Source organism: Arachis duranensis, unplaced genomic scaffold, assembly GCF_000817695.3.
Source record: "Arachis duranensis cultivar V14167 unplaced genomic scaffold, aradu.V14167.gnm2.J7QH unplaced_Scaffold_47898, whole genome shotgun sequence".
Lineage (NCBI taxonomy): Eukaryota > Viridiplantae > Streptophyta > Magnoliopsida > Fabales > Fabaceae > Arachis > Arachis duranensis.
The window spans coordinates 62,613-75,684 of NW_026264936.1; the positions used below are offsets into that span (position 1 = coordinate 62,613).

The following is a 13,072-nucleotide window of genomic DNA, read 5'->3' on the forward strand; positions in this document are numbered from 1 at the left end:
TCCTGCTGAGCCAATGAGCTAAGCTCCATCCAATCAGGCATGAAAGAAAGCGCTAATTCAAGAATGAAACCTCTCAATCAAAGCTTTTACCCTTTCTTGATCTTAGATTAATAACCCGTTGAAGCGCAGGAGCTCAATTAATTGGTGCAGGTGCTTGGCTATCGAATCAGCAGCTAAGGTAGCAGACTGATTTTACTTGATGACCTGGTATGATCATGAACTAGAATGTTCTATTGAATGAGATATAGCCGTAGATATCCCAGTGCCCACTCTTCGATCTCCCATCGCATCGGTTCCTGAATATCTACTCACTCCCGCCCTGGATAGACTTAAGGCTGAAGACCGAGTAAAAGGGCTGGCAAGGCAAAATAGCAAAAAAGAGTTTAGCGTAAGAGAAGAAAGCTGCTCTTAGCAGAGAGAGGGTGGATAAGTTTCTAGTTCATGGATTGATCGAGTTTCGTTCTACTTTCGACTTATCTCGATTGGGTTGGTGTTAAGTGTACCCAACAAAAGGTACAATACAAGAATTTCGAGGACCCGTCTTTCTTCAGCACGAAGGAAGTTAGTTGATCGAGAAAGCAAGGACCCGTATAGAGCTACGCCATGAGTAGATCGAAAAGGTCTCGCGAAGCCGGTAATCCTTTGCCTCCCCTAACTAGTAAAGCTGAAGAAGAAGCATAAAAATGGAGTCCTTCATCTTTGGTCTTTTTCCCATGCTTTCTGTTGGTCAACAACCAACCACAACTCTCTATAGTCAAAACACTAGTCCTGCAGGCTTGCTTTTAACCATACCAGGTTCAGTCTGTATGGAGGGAATTTCTTTTGTCTGAATCAATCATGCCTCAACTGGATCAATTCACTTATTTCACACAATTCTTCTGGTTCTGCCTTTTCCTCTTTACTTTCTATATTCCCATGTGCAATGATAGAGATGGAGTACTTAGGATCAGCATAATTCTAAAACAACGGAACCAACAGGTTTCAAACCAGGGGAACAAAATCCGGAGCAACGACCCCAACAGTTTGGAAGATATCTTGAGAAAAGGTTTTAGCACCGGTGGATCCTATATGTACTCTAGTTTATTCGAAGTATCCCAATGGTGTAACGCCGTCGACTTAAAGGGAAAAAGGAGGAAAATAACTTATATCTCTTGTGTCGGAGAAATAAGTGGCTCACGAGGAATGGAAAGAAACATATTCTATTTGATCTCGAAGTCCTCATATGGCGCTTCTTCTTCCAATCCTGGATGGAGGATCACTTGTAGGAATGACATAATGCTAATCCATGTTCCACACGGCCAAGGAAGAATCAAAAAATAAGAAAGGTTATCGAGATTCTCAATCGCTCTTTTAGTAGATAGTGGGAAATGGGGCTCCCAGGCCCCCCATGCTGCCAGACTTGAATGAGCCCTTGCTCCCCGATTTGAACCAACCGCTCGAACCACCAGAGGAACCCTATCAACCAATCTTTCCTCTGGTTGGAAGTCTTTCCGGGGAAGACCAACGAGCAGTTGACCGCCTAATTTCACTAGAAAATCTCCTTGTCGTAAAGGCGACGCACATGTTGCGTTCGCTTCATTATACGCCCATCGATTCTGATGTTAAGTTTGTGCTATCGGCTTTTCTAGTTGATTATCCATCTAGTGATGCCTACCAAAGCCTACTCCCACACTTTCTTCCTATGGAACCCCCATCCCCTATCTTTCTACAATTCTGAGAGGATTGGGAAGCCTTTATAACAACAACATCCACAGATTTCCTTTCAAATAGAATATTTTTTTTGGGGGGGTTCCTTAAGGGAGGGGGCAGGGCTTTAGAGGAGGAGTGAGGACCCGACTAATGGGAATCAAGACCCCTATCTCATAGGGGACCCTCTTGGAAAAATCTTTCTTTCTTGATGAATGATATGGTTTTCCATAAATCGATATGAATGGAGGATGCCTCTTGAACTTCTTAATCCAAGTTCCAGTGGTGGGCAGTCGGTGCGCTCTTTCTTGATTAACTTGGGTAAAAATGTCCGGATGAACTACATATGGTCTGATACCTATCTTCTTGTTGAGTTGGAGTGGTAGGTTATGTAGGCGCTCGAAATTGCTTCTCACTAGACAAGATGGTACAGCAATGAGGGTTCGACCCATTTCTATTTCCGGCAAAAAAGAAAAGAAAGTTGCAGACCTGCTTACATTATACATTTTATTTTTAGAGTGAAGTGAGCTCATTCAGACAGGGAGGGCGCACGAACGGAAGGATAAAACTGTCTTAATTAAACCCTTAGGAGAGTGCAGTGAACAAGCAAGGATACAGAATGAGATAAGACAGTTACCGAACAATAAACCTTATATGAAGTACTGAATGAGTACTAAGAGTGAGACAGAAACCTATCAAGTTACCCACTTCCATCAGAAAATCTACGGTGTGGTGTAGTGTAGCAATGCATTGGAAGTATGGGTACTCTAATCCCAAGGGCAATCTTCGTGAGCTTGTTATTGTAGGGATTCCAATTTGGACTCCATCTCTGAGTAGCAATACAGTGCCCAGCAACAACCCATGGACCATCGTTAAGTATCTTTTGACGCAGTTGTTTTTCCTCTGTTCTAATAACATAATAACATAGTAGTTTAAAGGAAGATCCATAAGCTCGAAATCTGGTGCACCCCAAAGCCATAATCGTCTATCTTTCAGCTCATAAAGATAGAATCGTCTACCTAGTGGTTTAATGACAATGGCATCCTAGGCATATTTGCTTCCATCTTTCATCTGGAATATCAATTCTGGGCTGCTTCTCTATTCTTTTCTTTTGTTTCTCTGTATATACTGGAGCCATAGCCTTCTCTTCTTCCAACCAGTTGAAGTCTTTGTCAACTTCCATTGGTTCATGCCCCAGAAGTGAAGCACGATATGAGATTTGCGTTGGCTTACCCTTCTCATAGGGCTTTATGTTCTGCTGCCTGAGTTTTCTCTTGACTGTTCTCACTTGTATTCTCCTCATTCACCGTACTCTGTTCTTTCATAGGAGTGGTCGTTGGTTTCAGAGGCACTCGAGAGCTTCTCTCACTAACTTTCTCTCTCCCTTGGTGGATTCTTATTCATTTCTTCTTTTTATGAACAATCACCGCCGTTGGAATTGTTTATAACCAAACAGCTTCATTGTTGCTGTCAGCTTGCCAAACCAGACACGTAGAGATTGCTTCAGCCCGTACAATGACTTTCGCAGCTTACAAACTAGATTTCCACTCATGGATTCATATCCAGCTCCAGGTGGCAGATCCATATACACTTCCTTCTCCAGGTCTCCGTTGAGAAAAGCATTCAGAACATCTGGCTGCATTAGAGGCCAGCTTCAATTCACAGCTAGGGGGAGCAGTATTCGAAAGGTATTAATCTTTTCTACCGGTGCGAATGTCTCATCATAGTCTTCACCGTACTTCTGGGTGTAGCCCTTAGCAACTAACCGGGCCTTATATTTAACTGAGTACCATTTGATGAGTAACTGAGAACAAGGGGGAGGGATGTAGGGTACCCTAAAAGTCTTTCCTCTCGCTTCGCTCGAGACCTAAAGCCCTTCGCCACTGCTTTTGTTTTTAATATAGTTGCAAGTGAGTCGACGGATAGGGAAAATTCTATTACACTGGCGATATCATTAGTATTCCCTGTCTGTAAGGAAAGCAAAGAAAAGGTCACAGTACCTCGCTCTTCTCTCTATCATAGAAAGAAAGATCTCCCCAGGTAATGAGAAGCCCTAAGTAAGTAGCTGTCTAAGAAGAGTAGGAACCCTCAGGATTAGAATAAAAGGGAGTGAGCTTAATCCTCAAGCAAGAGGTCTCGGATCCAACTCGTGAGAATGGAGGTGAAGCTTGAAAGCTGAAGCAAGGCTTCCTTGCCCGGTAGCTTCGCCCGTATCCCAATCAATCCAACCGATCCTGATGCTGAATTTCCTCAATTCCATCGCTCCCTTCCTTCTCCTTCGATCAAAGCTATACCTGTTCCGTCGGTGAAAAGAACTACCATCCATTACCCTAGCCTAGCTACAAGCTTTTCAAGTTGTGGGTTAAATGGTGCAAGTTTACTGAGGATTGGGAGGACGGCTATTAGCAGCAGAGACCCTTTAGCCCCATTCAAGCAACTCTTTGCTCGTATTGAACTATCACCTCAATGAAGCATAAGCAGTCCTTCTTAGGTCCTGTTGCAGTTTCAATTGCTTCAATTTCGCTCCTCTTCACAGAACACCTTGGCAGTCCAGCATTTGCCTTCCCCGTTGTGGATTGCGTCAACCAACCCAGTGTAATTCCAGTTCTTGATCACATTGTATGGCCCATCATGGATTGATTTCAACTTCCATGGTGTATCCACCATTGTTTATCAGGATTTTCAATTCCTCTGTCCACATCGCAGCATTGTGGATACATCCCGAGCATTCACCTGGAAACTTCCAGCGCCTATGCAAGCAATCACTCGCTTCTCAGGAAAAGCCAGTGCATAACCAAGTGTTGCACCAACAGACCATCCGATTGATCCATATTGCATTTGGAACTCATACCCACAACTCTTTGGCAGCTTCAGCTTCTGGCAGTTAAACCATGAATACCCTGTCTCAGCAATTACAGCGGATTCACTAGACAGCATTTTTTGTATATGTTGAAACAGAACATTAACCCTCAAAGGTTGGTTCCTTAGGTGCAGCCTTCAATGGTTGGCCCTTCAGGAACATATATCCTGTGGTAGTTTTCGTAAGAAGGAAGTTTCGTTATGCTTGAGTCGCTTAGCTAGCGCCCCTAGGAAATACCTCATCAGCACACACCCAAAAGCGGGGCCATTACCAATCACAACTCGTTCGGGCTTCACAATGATCGCTTTGTCTTTCTTGAGAAGATGTGAATACCCCACAGAGCAGTAATCATTGAAGATAGGTCTGGCGAACAAGTATGCATCAGCAGATTCCACAATTTCGGCACAGAAAGCAGTACTCACAGCACCCCTGTAAGTTCCAATGAAGTGGGGATGGTTGGTGCTCCGGAACAAGTCCTTTAGCTGATGGCATCAGAGCCAGTGCATAACCAGAAGCATCAGCTAGTTCCATAAGGGTCTGATGATCTGTTAAGATGTGATCAACCCCAACCAAAGGAGATTCACTAGACTCGGCCAGGGATGAAGGTAAAGCCTGGACAATTCAACCACCCAGTCATATACCTGAAACATGACACAAAACCTAAAAGAAAGTAAGTAGACAGAAGCGCAGGAGCTCAATTAATTGGTGCAGGTGCTTGGCTATCGAATCAGCAGCTAAGGTAGCAGACTGATTTTACTTGATGACCTGGTATGATCATGAACTAGAATGTTCTATTGAATGAGATATAGCCGTAGATATCCCAGTGCCCACTCTTCGATCTCCCATCGCATCGGTTCCTGAATATCTACTCACTCCCGCCCTGGATAGACTTAAGGCTGAAGACCGAGTAAAAGGGCTGGCAAGGCAAAATAGCAAAAAAGAGTTTAGCGTAAGAGAAGAAAGCTGCTCTTAGCAGAGAGAGGGTGGATAAGTTTCTAGTTCATGGATTGATCGAGTTTCGTTCTACTTTCGACTTATCTCGATTGGGTTGGTGTTAAGTGTACCAAACAAAAGGTACAATACAAGAATTTCGAGGACCCGTCTTTCTTCAGCACGAAGGAAGTTAGTTGATCGAGAAAGCAAGGACCCGTATAGAGCTACGCCATGAGTAGATCGAAAAGGTCTCGCGAAGCCGGTAATCCTTTGCCTCCCCTAACTAGTAAAGCTGAAGAAGAAGCATAAAAATGGAGTCCTTCATCTTTGGTCTTTTTCCCATGCTTTCTGTTGGTCAACAACCAACCACAACTCTCTATAGTCAAAACACTAGTCCTGCAGGCTTGCTTTTAACCATACCAGGTTCAGTCTGTATGGAGGGAATTTCTTTTGTCTGAATCAATCATGCCTCAACTGGATCAATTCACTTATTTCACACAATTCTTCTGGTTCTGCCTTTTCCTCTTTACTTTCTATATTCCCATGTGCAATGATAGAGATGGAGTACTTAGGATCAGCATAATTCTAAAACAACGGAACCAACAGGTTTCAAACCAGGGGAACAAAATCCGGAGCAACGACCCCAACAGTTTGGAAGATATCTTGAGAAAAGGTTTTAGCACCGGTGGATCCTATATGTACTCTAGTTTATTCGAAGTATCCCAATGGTGTAACGCCGTCGACTTAAAGGGAAAAAGGAGGAAAATAACTTATATCTCTTGTGTCGGAGAAATAAGTGGCTCACGAGGAATGGAAAGAAACATATTCTATTTGATCTCGAAGTCCTCATATGGCGCTTCTTCTTCCAATCCTGGATGGAGGATCACTTGTAGGAATGACATAATGCTAATCCATGTTCCACACGGCCAAGGAAGAATCAAAAAATAAGAAAGGTTATCGAGATTCTCAATCGCTCTTTTAGTAGATAGTGGGAAATGGGGCTCCCAGGCCCCCCATGCTGCCAGACTTGAATGAGCCCTTGCTCCCCGATTTGAACCAACCGCTCGAACCACCAGAGGAACCCTATCAACCAATCTTTCCTCTGGTTGGAAGTCTTTCCGGGGAAGACCAACGAGCAGTTGACCGCCTAATTTCACTAGAAAATCTCCTTGTCGTAAAGGCGACGCACATGTTGCGTTCGCTTCATTATACGCCCATCGATTCTGATGTTAAGTTTGTGCTATCGGCTTTTCTAGTTGATTATCCATCTAGTGATGCCTACCAAAGCCTACTCCCACACTTTCTTCCTATGGAACCCCCATCCCCTATCTTTCTACAATTCTGAGAGGATTGGGAAGCCTTTATAACAACAACATCCACAGATTTCCTTTCAAATAGAATATTTTTTTTGGGGGGGTTCCTTAAGGGAGGGGGCAGGGCTTTAGAGGAGGAGTGAGGACCCGACTAATGGGAATCAAGACCCCTATCTCATAGGGGACCCTCTTGGAAAAATCTTTCTTTCTTGATGAATGATATGGTTTTCCATAAATCGATATGAATGGAGGATGCCTCTTGAACTTCTTAATCCAAGTTCCAGTGGTGGGCAGTCGGTGCGCTCTTTCTTGATTAACTTGGGTAAAAATGTCCGGATGAACTACATATGGTCTGATACCTATCTTCTTGTTGAGTTGGAGTGGTAGGTTATGTAGGCGCTCGAAATTGCTTCTCACTAGACAAGATGGTACAGCAATGAGGGTTCGACCCATTTCTATTTCCGGCAAAAAAGAAAAGAAAGTTGCAGACCTGCTTACATTATACATTTTATTTTTAGAGTGAAGTGAGCTCATTCAGACAGGGAGGGCGCACGAACGGAAGGATAAAACTGTCTTAATTAAACCCTTAGGAGAGTGCAGTGAACAAGCAAGGATACAGAATGAGATAAGACAGTTACCGAACAATAAACCTTATATGAAGTACTGAATGAGTACTAAGAGTGAGACAGAAACCTATCAAGTTACCCACTTCCATCAGAAAATCTACGGTGTGGTGTAGTGTAGCAATGCATTGGAAGTATGGGTACTCTAATCCCAAGGGCAATCTTCGTGAGCTTGTTATTGTAGGGATTCCAATTTGGACTCCATCTCTGAGTAGCAATACAGTGCCCAGCAACAACCCATGGACCATCGTTAAGTATCTTTTGACGCAGTTGTTTTTCCTCTGTTCTAATAACATAATAACATAGTAGTTTAAAGGAAGATCCATAAGCTCGAAATCTGGTGCACCCCAAAGCCATAATCGTCTATCTTTCAGCTCATAAAGATAGAATCGTCTACCTAGTGGTTTAATGACAATGGCATCCTAGGCATATTTGCTTCCATCTTTCATCTGGAATATCAATTCTGGGCTGCTTCTCTATTCTTTTCTTTTGTTTCTCTGTATATACTGGAGCCATAGCCTTCTCTTCTTCCAACCAGTTGAAGTCTTTGTCAACTTCCATTGGTTCATGCCCCAGAAGTGAAGCACGATATGAGATTTGCGTTGGCTTACCCTTCTCATAGGGCTTTATGTTCTGCTGCCTGAGTTTTCTCTTGACTGTTCTCACTTGTATTCTCCTCATTCACCGTACTCTGTTCTTTCATAGGAGTGGTCGTTGGTTTCAGAGGCACTCGAGAGCTTCTCTCACTAACTTTCTCTCTCCCTTGGTGGATTCTTATTCATTTCTTCTTTTTATGAACAATCACCGCCGTTGGAATTGTTTATAACCAAACAGCTTCATTGTTGCTGTCAGCTTGCCAAACCAGACACGTAGAGATTGCTTCAGCCCGTACAATGACTTTCGCAGCTTACAAACTAGATTTCCACTCATGGATTCATATCCAGCTCCAGGTGGCAGATCCATATACACTTCCTTCTCCAGGTCTCCGTTGAGAAAAGCATTCAGAACATCTGGCTGCATTAGAGGCCAGCTTCAATTCACAGCTAGGGGGAGCAGTATTCGAAAGGTATTAATCTTTTCTACCGGTGCGAATGTCTCATCATAGTCTTCACCGTACTTCTGGGTGTAGCCCTTAGCAACTAACCGGGCCTTATATTTAACTGAGTACCATTTGATGAGTAACTGAGAACAAGGGGGAGGGATGTAGGGTACCCTAAAAGTCTTTCCTCTCGCTTCGCTCGAGACCTAAAGCCCTTCGCCACTGCTTTTGTTTTTAATATAGTTGCAAGTGAGTCGACGGATAGGGAAAATTCTATTACACTGGCGATATCATTAGTATTCCCTGTCTGTAAGGAAAGCAAAGAAAAGGTCACAGTACCTCGCTCTTCTCTCTATCATAGAAAGAAAGATCTCCCCAGGTAATGAGAAGCCCTAAGTAAGTAGCTGTCTAAGAAGAGTAGGAACCCTCAGGATTAGAATAAAAGGGAGTGAGCTTAATCCTCAAGCAAGAGGTCTCGGATCCAACTCGTGAGAATGGAGGTGAAGCTTGAAAGCTGAAGCAAGGCTTCCTTGCCCGGTAGCTTCGCCCGTATCCCAATCAATCCAACCGATCCTGATGCTGAATTTCCTCAATTCCATCGCTCCCTTCCTTCTCCTTCGATCAAAGCTATACCTGTTCCGTCGGTGAAAAGAACTACCATCCATTACCCTAGCCTAGCTACAAGCTTTTCAAGTTGTGGGTTAAATGGTGCAAGTTTACTGAGGATTGGGAGGACGGCTATTAGCAGCAGAGACCCTTTAGCCCCATTCAAGCAACTCTTTGCTCGTATTGAACTATCACCTCAATGAAGCATAAGCAGTCCTTCTTAGGTCCTGTTGCAGTTTCAATTGCTTCAATTTCGCTCCTCTTCACAGAACACCTTGGCAGTCCAGCATTTGCCTTCCCCGTTGTGGATTGCGTCAACCAACCCAGTGTAATTCCAGTTCTTGATCACATTGTATGGCCCATCATGGATTGATTTCAACTTCCATGGTGTATCCACCATTGTTTATCAGGATTTTCAATTCCTCTGTCCACATCGCAGCATTGTGGATACATCCCGAGCATTCACCTGGAAACTTCCAGCGCCTATGCAAGCAATCACTCGCTTCTCAGGAAAAGCCAGTGCATAACCAAGTGTTGCACCAACAGACCATCCGATTGATCCATATTGCATTTGGAACTCATACCCACAACTCTTTGGCAGCTTCAGCTTCTGGCAGTTAAACCATGAATACCCTGTCTCAGCAATTACAGCGGATTCACTAGACAGCATTTTTTGTATATGTTGAAACAGAACATTAACCCTCAAAGGTTGGTTCCTTAGGTGCAGCCTTCAATGGTTGGCCCTTCAGGAACATATATCCTGTGGTAGTTTTCGTAAGAAGGAAGTTTCGTTATGCTTGAGTCGCTTAGCTAGCGCCCCTAGGAAATACCTCATCAGCACACACCCAAAAGCGGGGCCATTACCAATCACAACTCGTTCGGGCTTCACAATGATCGCTTTGTCTTTCTTGAGAAGATGTGAATACCCCACAGAGCAGTAATCATTGAAGATAGGTCTGGCGAACAAGTATGCATCAGCAGATTCCACAATTTCGGCACAGAAAGCAGTACTCACAGCACCCCTGTAAGTTCCAATGAAGTGGGGATGGTTGGTGCTCCGGAACAAGTCCTTTAGCTGATGGCATCAGAGCCAGTGCATAACCAGAAGCATCAGCTAGTTCCATAAGGGTCTGATGATCTGTTAAGATGTGATCAACCCCAACCAAAGGAGATTCACTAGACTCGGCCAGGGATGAAGGTAAAGCCTGGACAATTCAACCACCCAGTCATATACCTGAAACATGACACAAAACCTAAAAGAAAGTAAGTAGACAAGTCTACTTTAGGAGTGTACCATGTTCGGCAATAAACTGGAGGGTCTATGAAAGCCTCCAAGCTAACTGCTTGGTCAAGTGCGACAGCACAATACCAGTGCGGGTACTTCAGATACTGCCTCATCCACCCTTGGTACAGAGACCATTCTAAGAAGTCTCCCCACCAATAGGGTATGGGCAATCTTTCATTTGTTGAAAGAATGCCGAACGGGAACGCTGAGAAAAAGCTCTTTGCATACGCCTTCTTCCTCCCCTACTTCTCTTTCTCCAATAGACCCTTTTCCTCACTGACTAGGGGATGAATCTCTAGACAAAAAAGCTGTTCTATAAAACACTGCTGCCACTTCCTTTTCTACCGGCTTCCTTCAGTTCTAAAGTCAATCAAGAGGCGTTGAGTGAAGAACAGTTAAGTAGTGAATTCCAATATTTCCATATTCCCTTATTTCCCGCTTGTTAGCAACTTCAGTCTCAGTTCTAATATCAACCTGAGTAGGAATATTGAATATTCATATCTGGTTTGGAAGTTTTATCTAGTAGCTCACTGTAGCTGTAGGAGCGGGCCAACGAAGCTCTGTCTCAAAGAAAGGAAGTAGCGCAGAAAGCTCAAATAAAGGAGGGGAAAGCTTTCTATCGCTTTACATCTATCATAGATAGGAGATCCATGAATCTATGTAAAGCTCAGTACTGAGTTCAAGGGATGATGGAATTTTATAAGACGGAGCCCTTCCACATGAGATGATGTAGACTTCAAATAAAGTCAATACAGTCTTTCGGACACTTTCATTAAAGTGAGACCTTGGAGGGGCTAGGCGTAAAAAGCTTACAGAGTGAGGGATTTGCATTTCCTTTTGTTATGAGGTTCTTGGTAGAGAGTTACCGCTAGGTGAAGATAAGGATCGCGCTTTCCTAACTCCTTCTTAGGATGATCTTTCTACTTTCTCGAGTTGAAGTTCGATTTAGGAAAGCCTAGCCTGTTAATAGAGCTTCCCTATGGAAGGAAGATAGTGAAAGGCAACATAAATAGAGCATGGAATCCCTTTTTCTATGGTTTCCTGCTATCGAAAGATGTAGTGTAGTGAATTCACTTTCTAAAGGGAGTAAGTTAATTGATCCTGACTTTGTATTAGCTTGCTATTCCGATCGCCTTATAGAACTTAGGAACTCCTCCACTCCAGATAGACTGAATTTCTTTCTTGATTGGTCCTATTTTATTTGCCTATGCCATGACTTATCTTATAGGCTGCCAGAAATGTGGTTTTAGACTCTAGACTTTCTAAGTAAGAGCCAAGGCCAATAGAATGGATGACAGATAACAGAGGAAAGAGATGTAGGAATCAAAACGGATACTGTACTCTAGAGGAAGGTTTGTCAGTATCTATCCTTACTTTTTTGAGATTCGGAAATTAAGACAAGTCTCCTCTCATTTGCCTTTATTATATGCCTGGACAACCTCTAGAACCCCAGGACTAGAAGCAATGGCTTCCGATTAGAGCAAATGCCCCAAAAGCATACTAGCCATTGATGTAAGAAATCATGTAACTACCTTGCCTGAAATTCGAAAATAGATCTTAACTCGATCTAGGCTTTCTTAAGAAAGTAAACTGCTGGGGCTAGACAGAAAAGGAAAAGCCATTCTTCTTAGAAGCATGACCAGGGCTTTAGATCGTCGCAGAATAACTTCGGGGTATAAGTAAGAAGAGTCGAAAAGAGCCATGAGCTATTACATGGATGAAGGGTTGTCTCATGTCAAAAGAAGTGAGCTCATTCAGACAGGGAGGCTTAACATTGAAAGCGGATATTTCTTTCGTTACGCGGACTCGATTAGTCCGTTTTTCTAAGAGCATGTGCTATGCTAATCCAATCTAGTATATGCTAGCTAAGTCGGAAGTCATTAATGTAATGAGTGGCTAAGTGCGCGATGTGGCAAAGCAGCTACGTGAAGAGCATTTAATACAGGCGTGTACACCGGATCTAAGGATGCCCAGCCCAGGTCAATTGAATGTGCTGATAATGAATTGACATGGTGAATTCTGTGGTTTCTGCCAGTTTTTAGTTTTTATATCATTATAGTACTTGGGTTTATATTATCTACTTGGCATAGAGCCTAAACCTGTTTTCTATTTACTTTAGTGAGGGAAGCCGTAACTCGATGTCCTGACTGTGCCAAGCGTCTAATGTAAGGTAGTCCACTCGATCGAAGGCTTCTAATGCGGGTGATTGAAGAGGCAATTGCTGTTTTCTTTTTTTTTGCTGCTAATGCTTCTCTTCTGATAGAGCCTTTTAGTGGTTGCTTATGTAGTTTCTGTCCTTTTAGATCAGGTGAAAAGCTTAGCGGGGATGAATTGTTATCTTTATTGAGTTCTGTTATCTCCTGGGGTAAGTCAGGACTATAGTAAGAGTAAGGGGCGTACCGATGCTTGAGTTAATCGATGAGCTAAGGCTGCTTAGACTTTTAGAGTTTATCACTGACTAAGATATTGATGTTGCTGATTTCATCCCGAGTTGAAGAGTGAAGTAGCCACGGGCTAATTAACATTTCATATTGAAGGCTGTTCTAGGAGCAACAGAGCTAAACCCCAACATCCCTATAGGGGGTTTAAGAAACATTTAATCATGGTATAGGCTGCTTGAGAAGAGGCTCCATATGAAGGAGAGGTAGTCGATCACCAACCCAACTCTTCGCCCCAACCGGGCATGGCAAAAGGCTCTCTCTTAACTAGATGAAAGTGCCAGCAAAT

The 13,072-nt window shown here is 43.3% G+C and overlaps 2 protein-coding genes and 2 pseudogenes across 2 annotated transcripts; 2 read left to right on the forward strand and 2 right to left on the reverse strand.

The window, feature by feature from the left end:
• Nucleotides 1-6: 6 nt before the first annotated feature.
• On the forward strand, nt 7-2,145 carry LOC127744503 (putative ATP synthase protein YMF19). Its single transcript, XM_052256631.1, has one exon. It carries the CDS (start codon nt 838-840, stop codon nt 1,318-1,320), a length of 483 nt encoding a protein of 160 aa, XP_052112591.1. The 5' UTR covers nt 7-837; the 3' UTR covers nt 1,321-2,145.
• Nucleotides 2,146-3,689: 1,544 nt separating this feature from the next.
• On the reverse strand, nt 3,690-5,223 carry LOC127744502 (pyruvate decarboxylase 2-like; annotated as a pseudogene).
• A 391-nt stretch (nt 5,224-5,614) lies between these two features.
• Nucleotides 5,615-7,254, forward strand: LOC127744504 (putative ATP synthase protein YMF19). The gene has a single exon (XM_052256632.1). It carries the CDS (start codon nt 5,945-5,947, stop codon nt 6,425-6,427), a length of 483 nt encoding a protein of 160 aa, XP_052112592.1. The 5' UTR covers nt 5,615-5,944; the 3' UTR covers nt 6,428-7,254.
• A 1,542-nt stretch (nt 7,255-8,796) lies between these two features.
• On the reverse strand, nt 8,797-13,059 carry LOC127744501 (pyruvate decarboxylase 2-like; annotated as a pseudogene).
• Between the last annotated feature and the right edge of the window lie 13 nt (nt 13,060-13,072).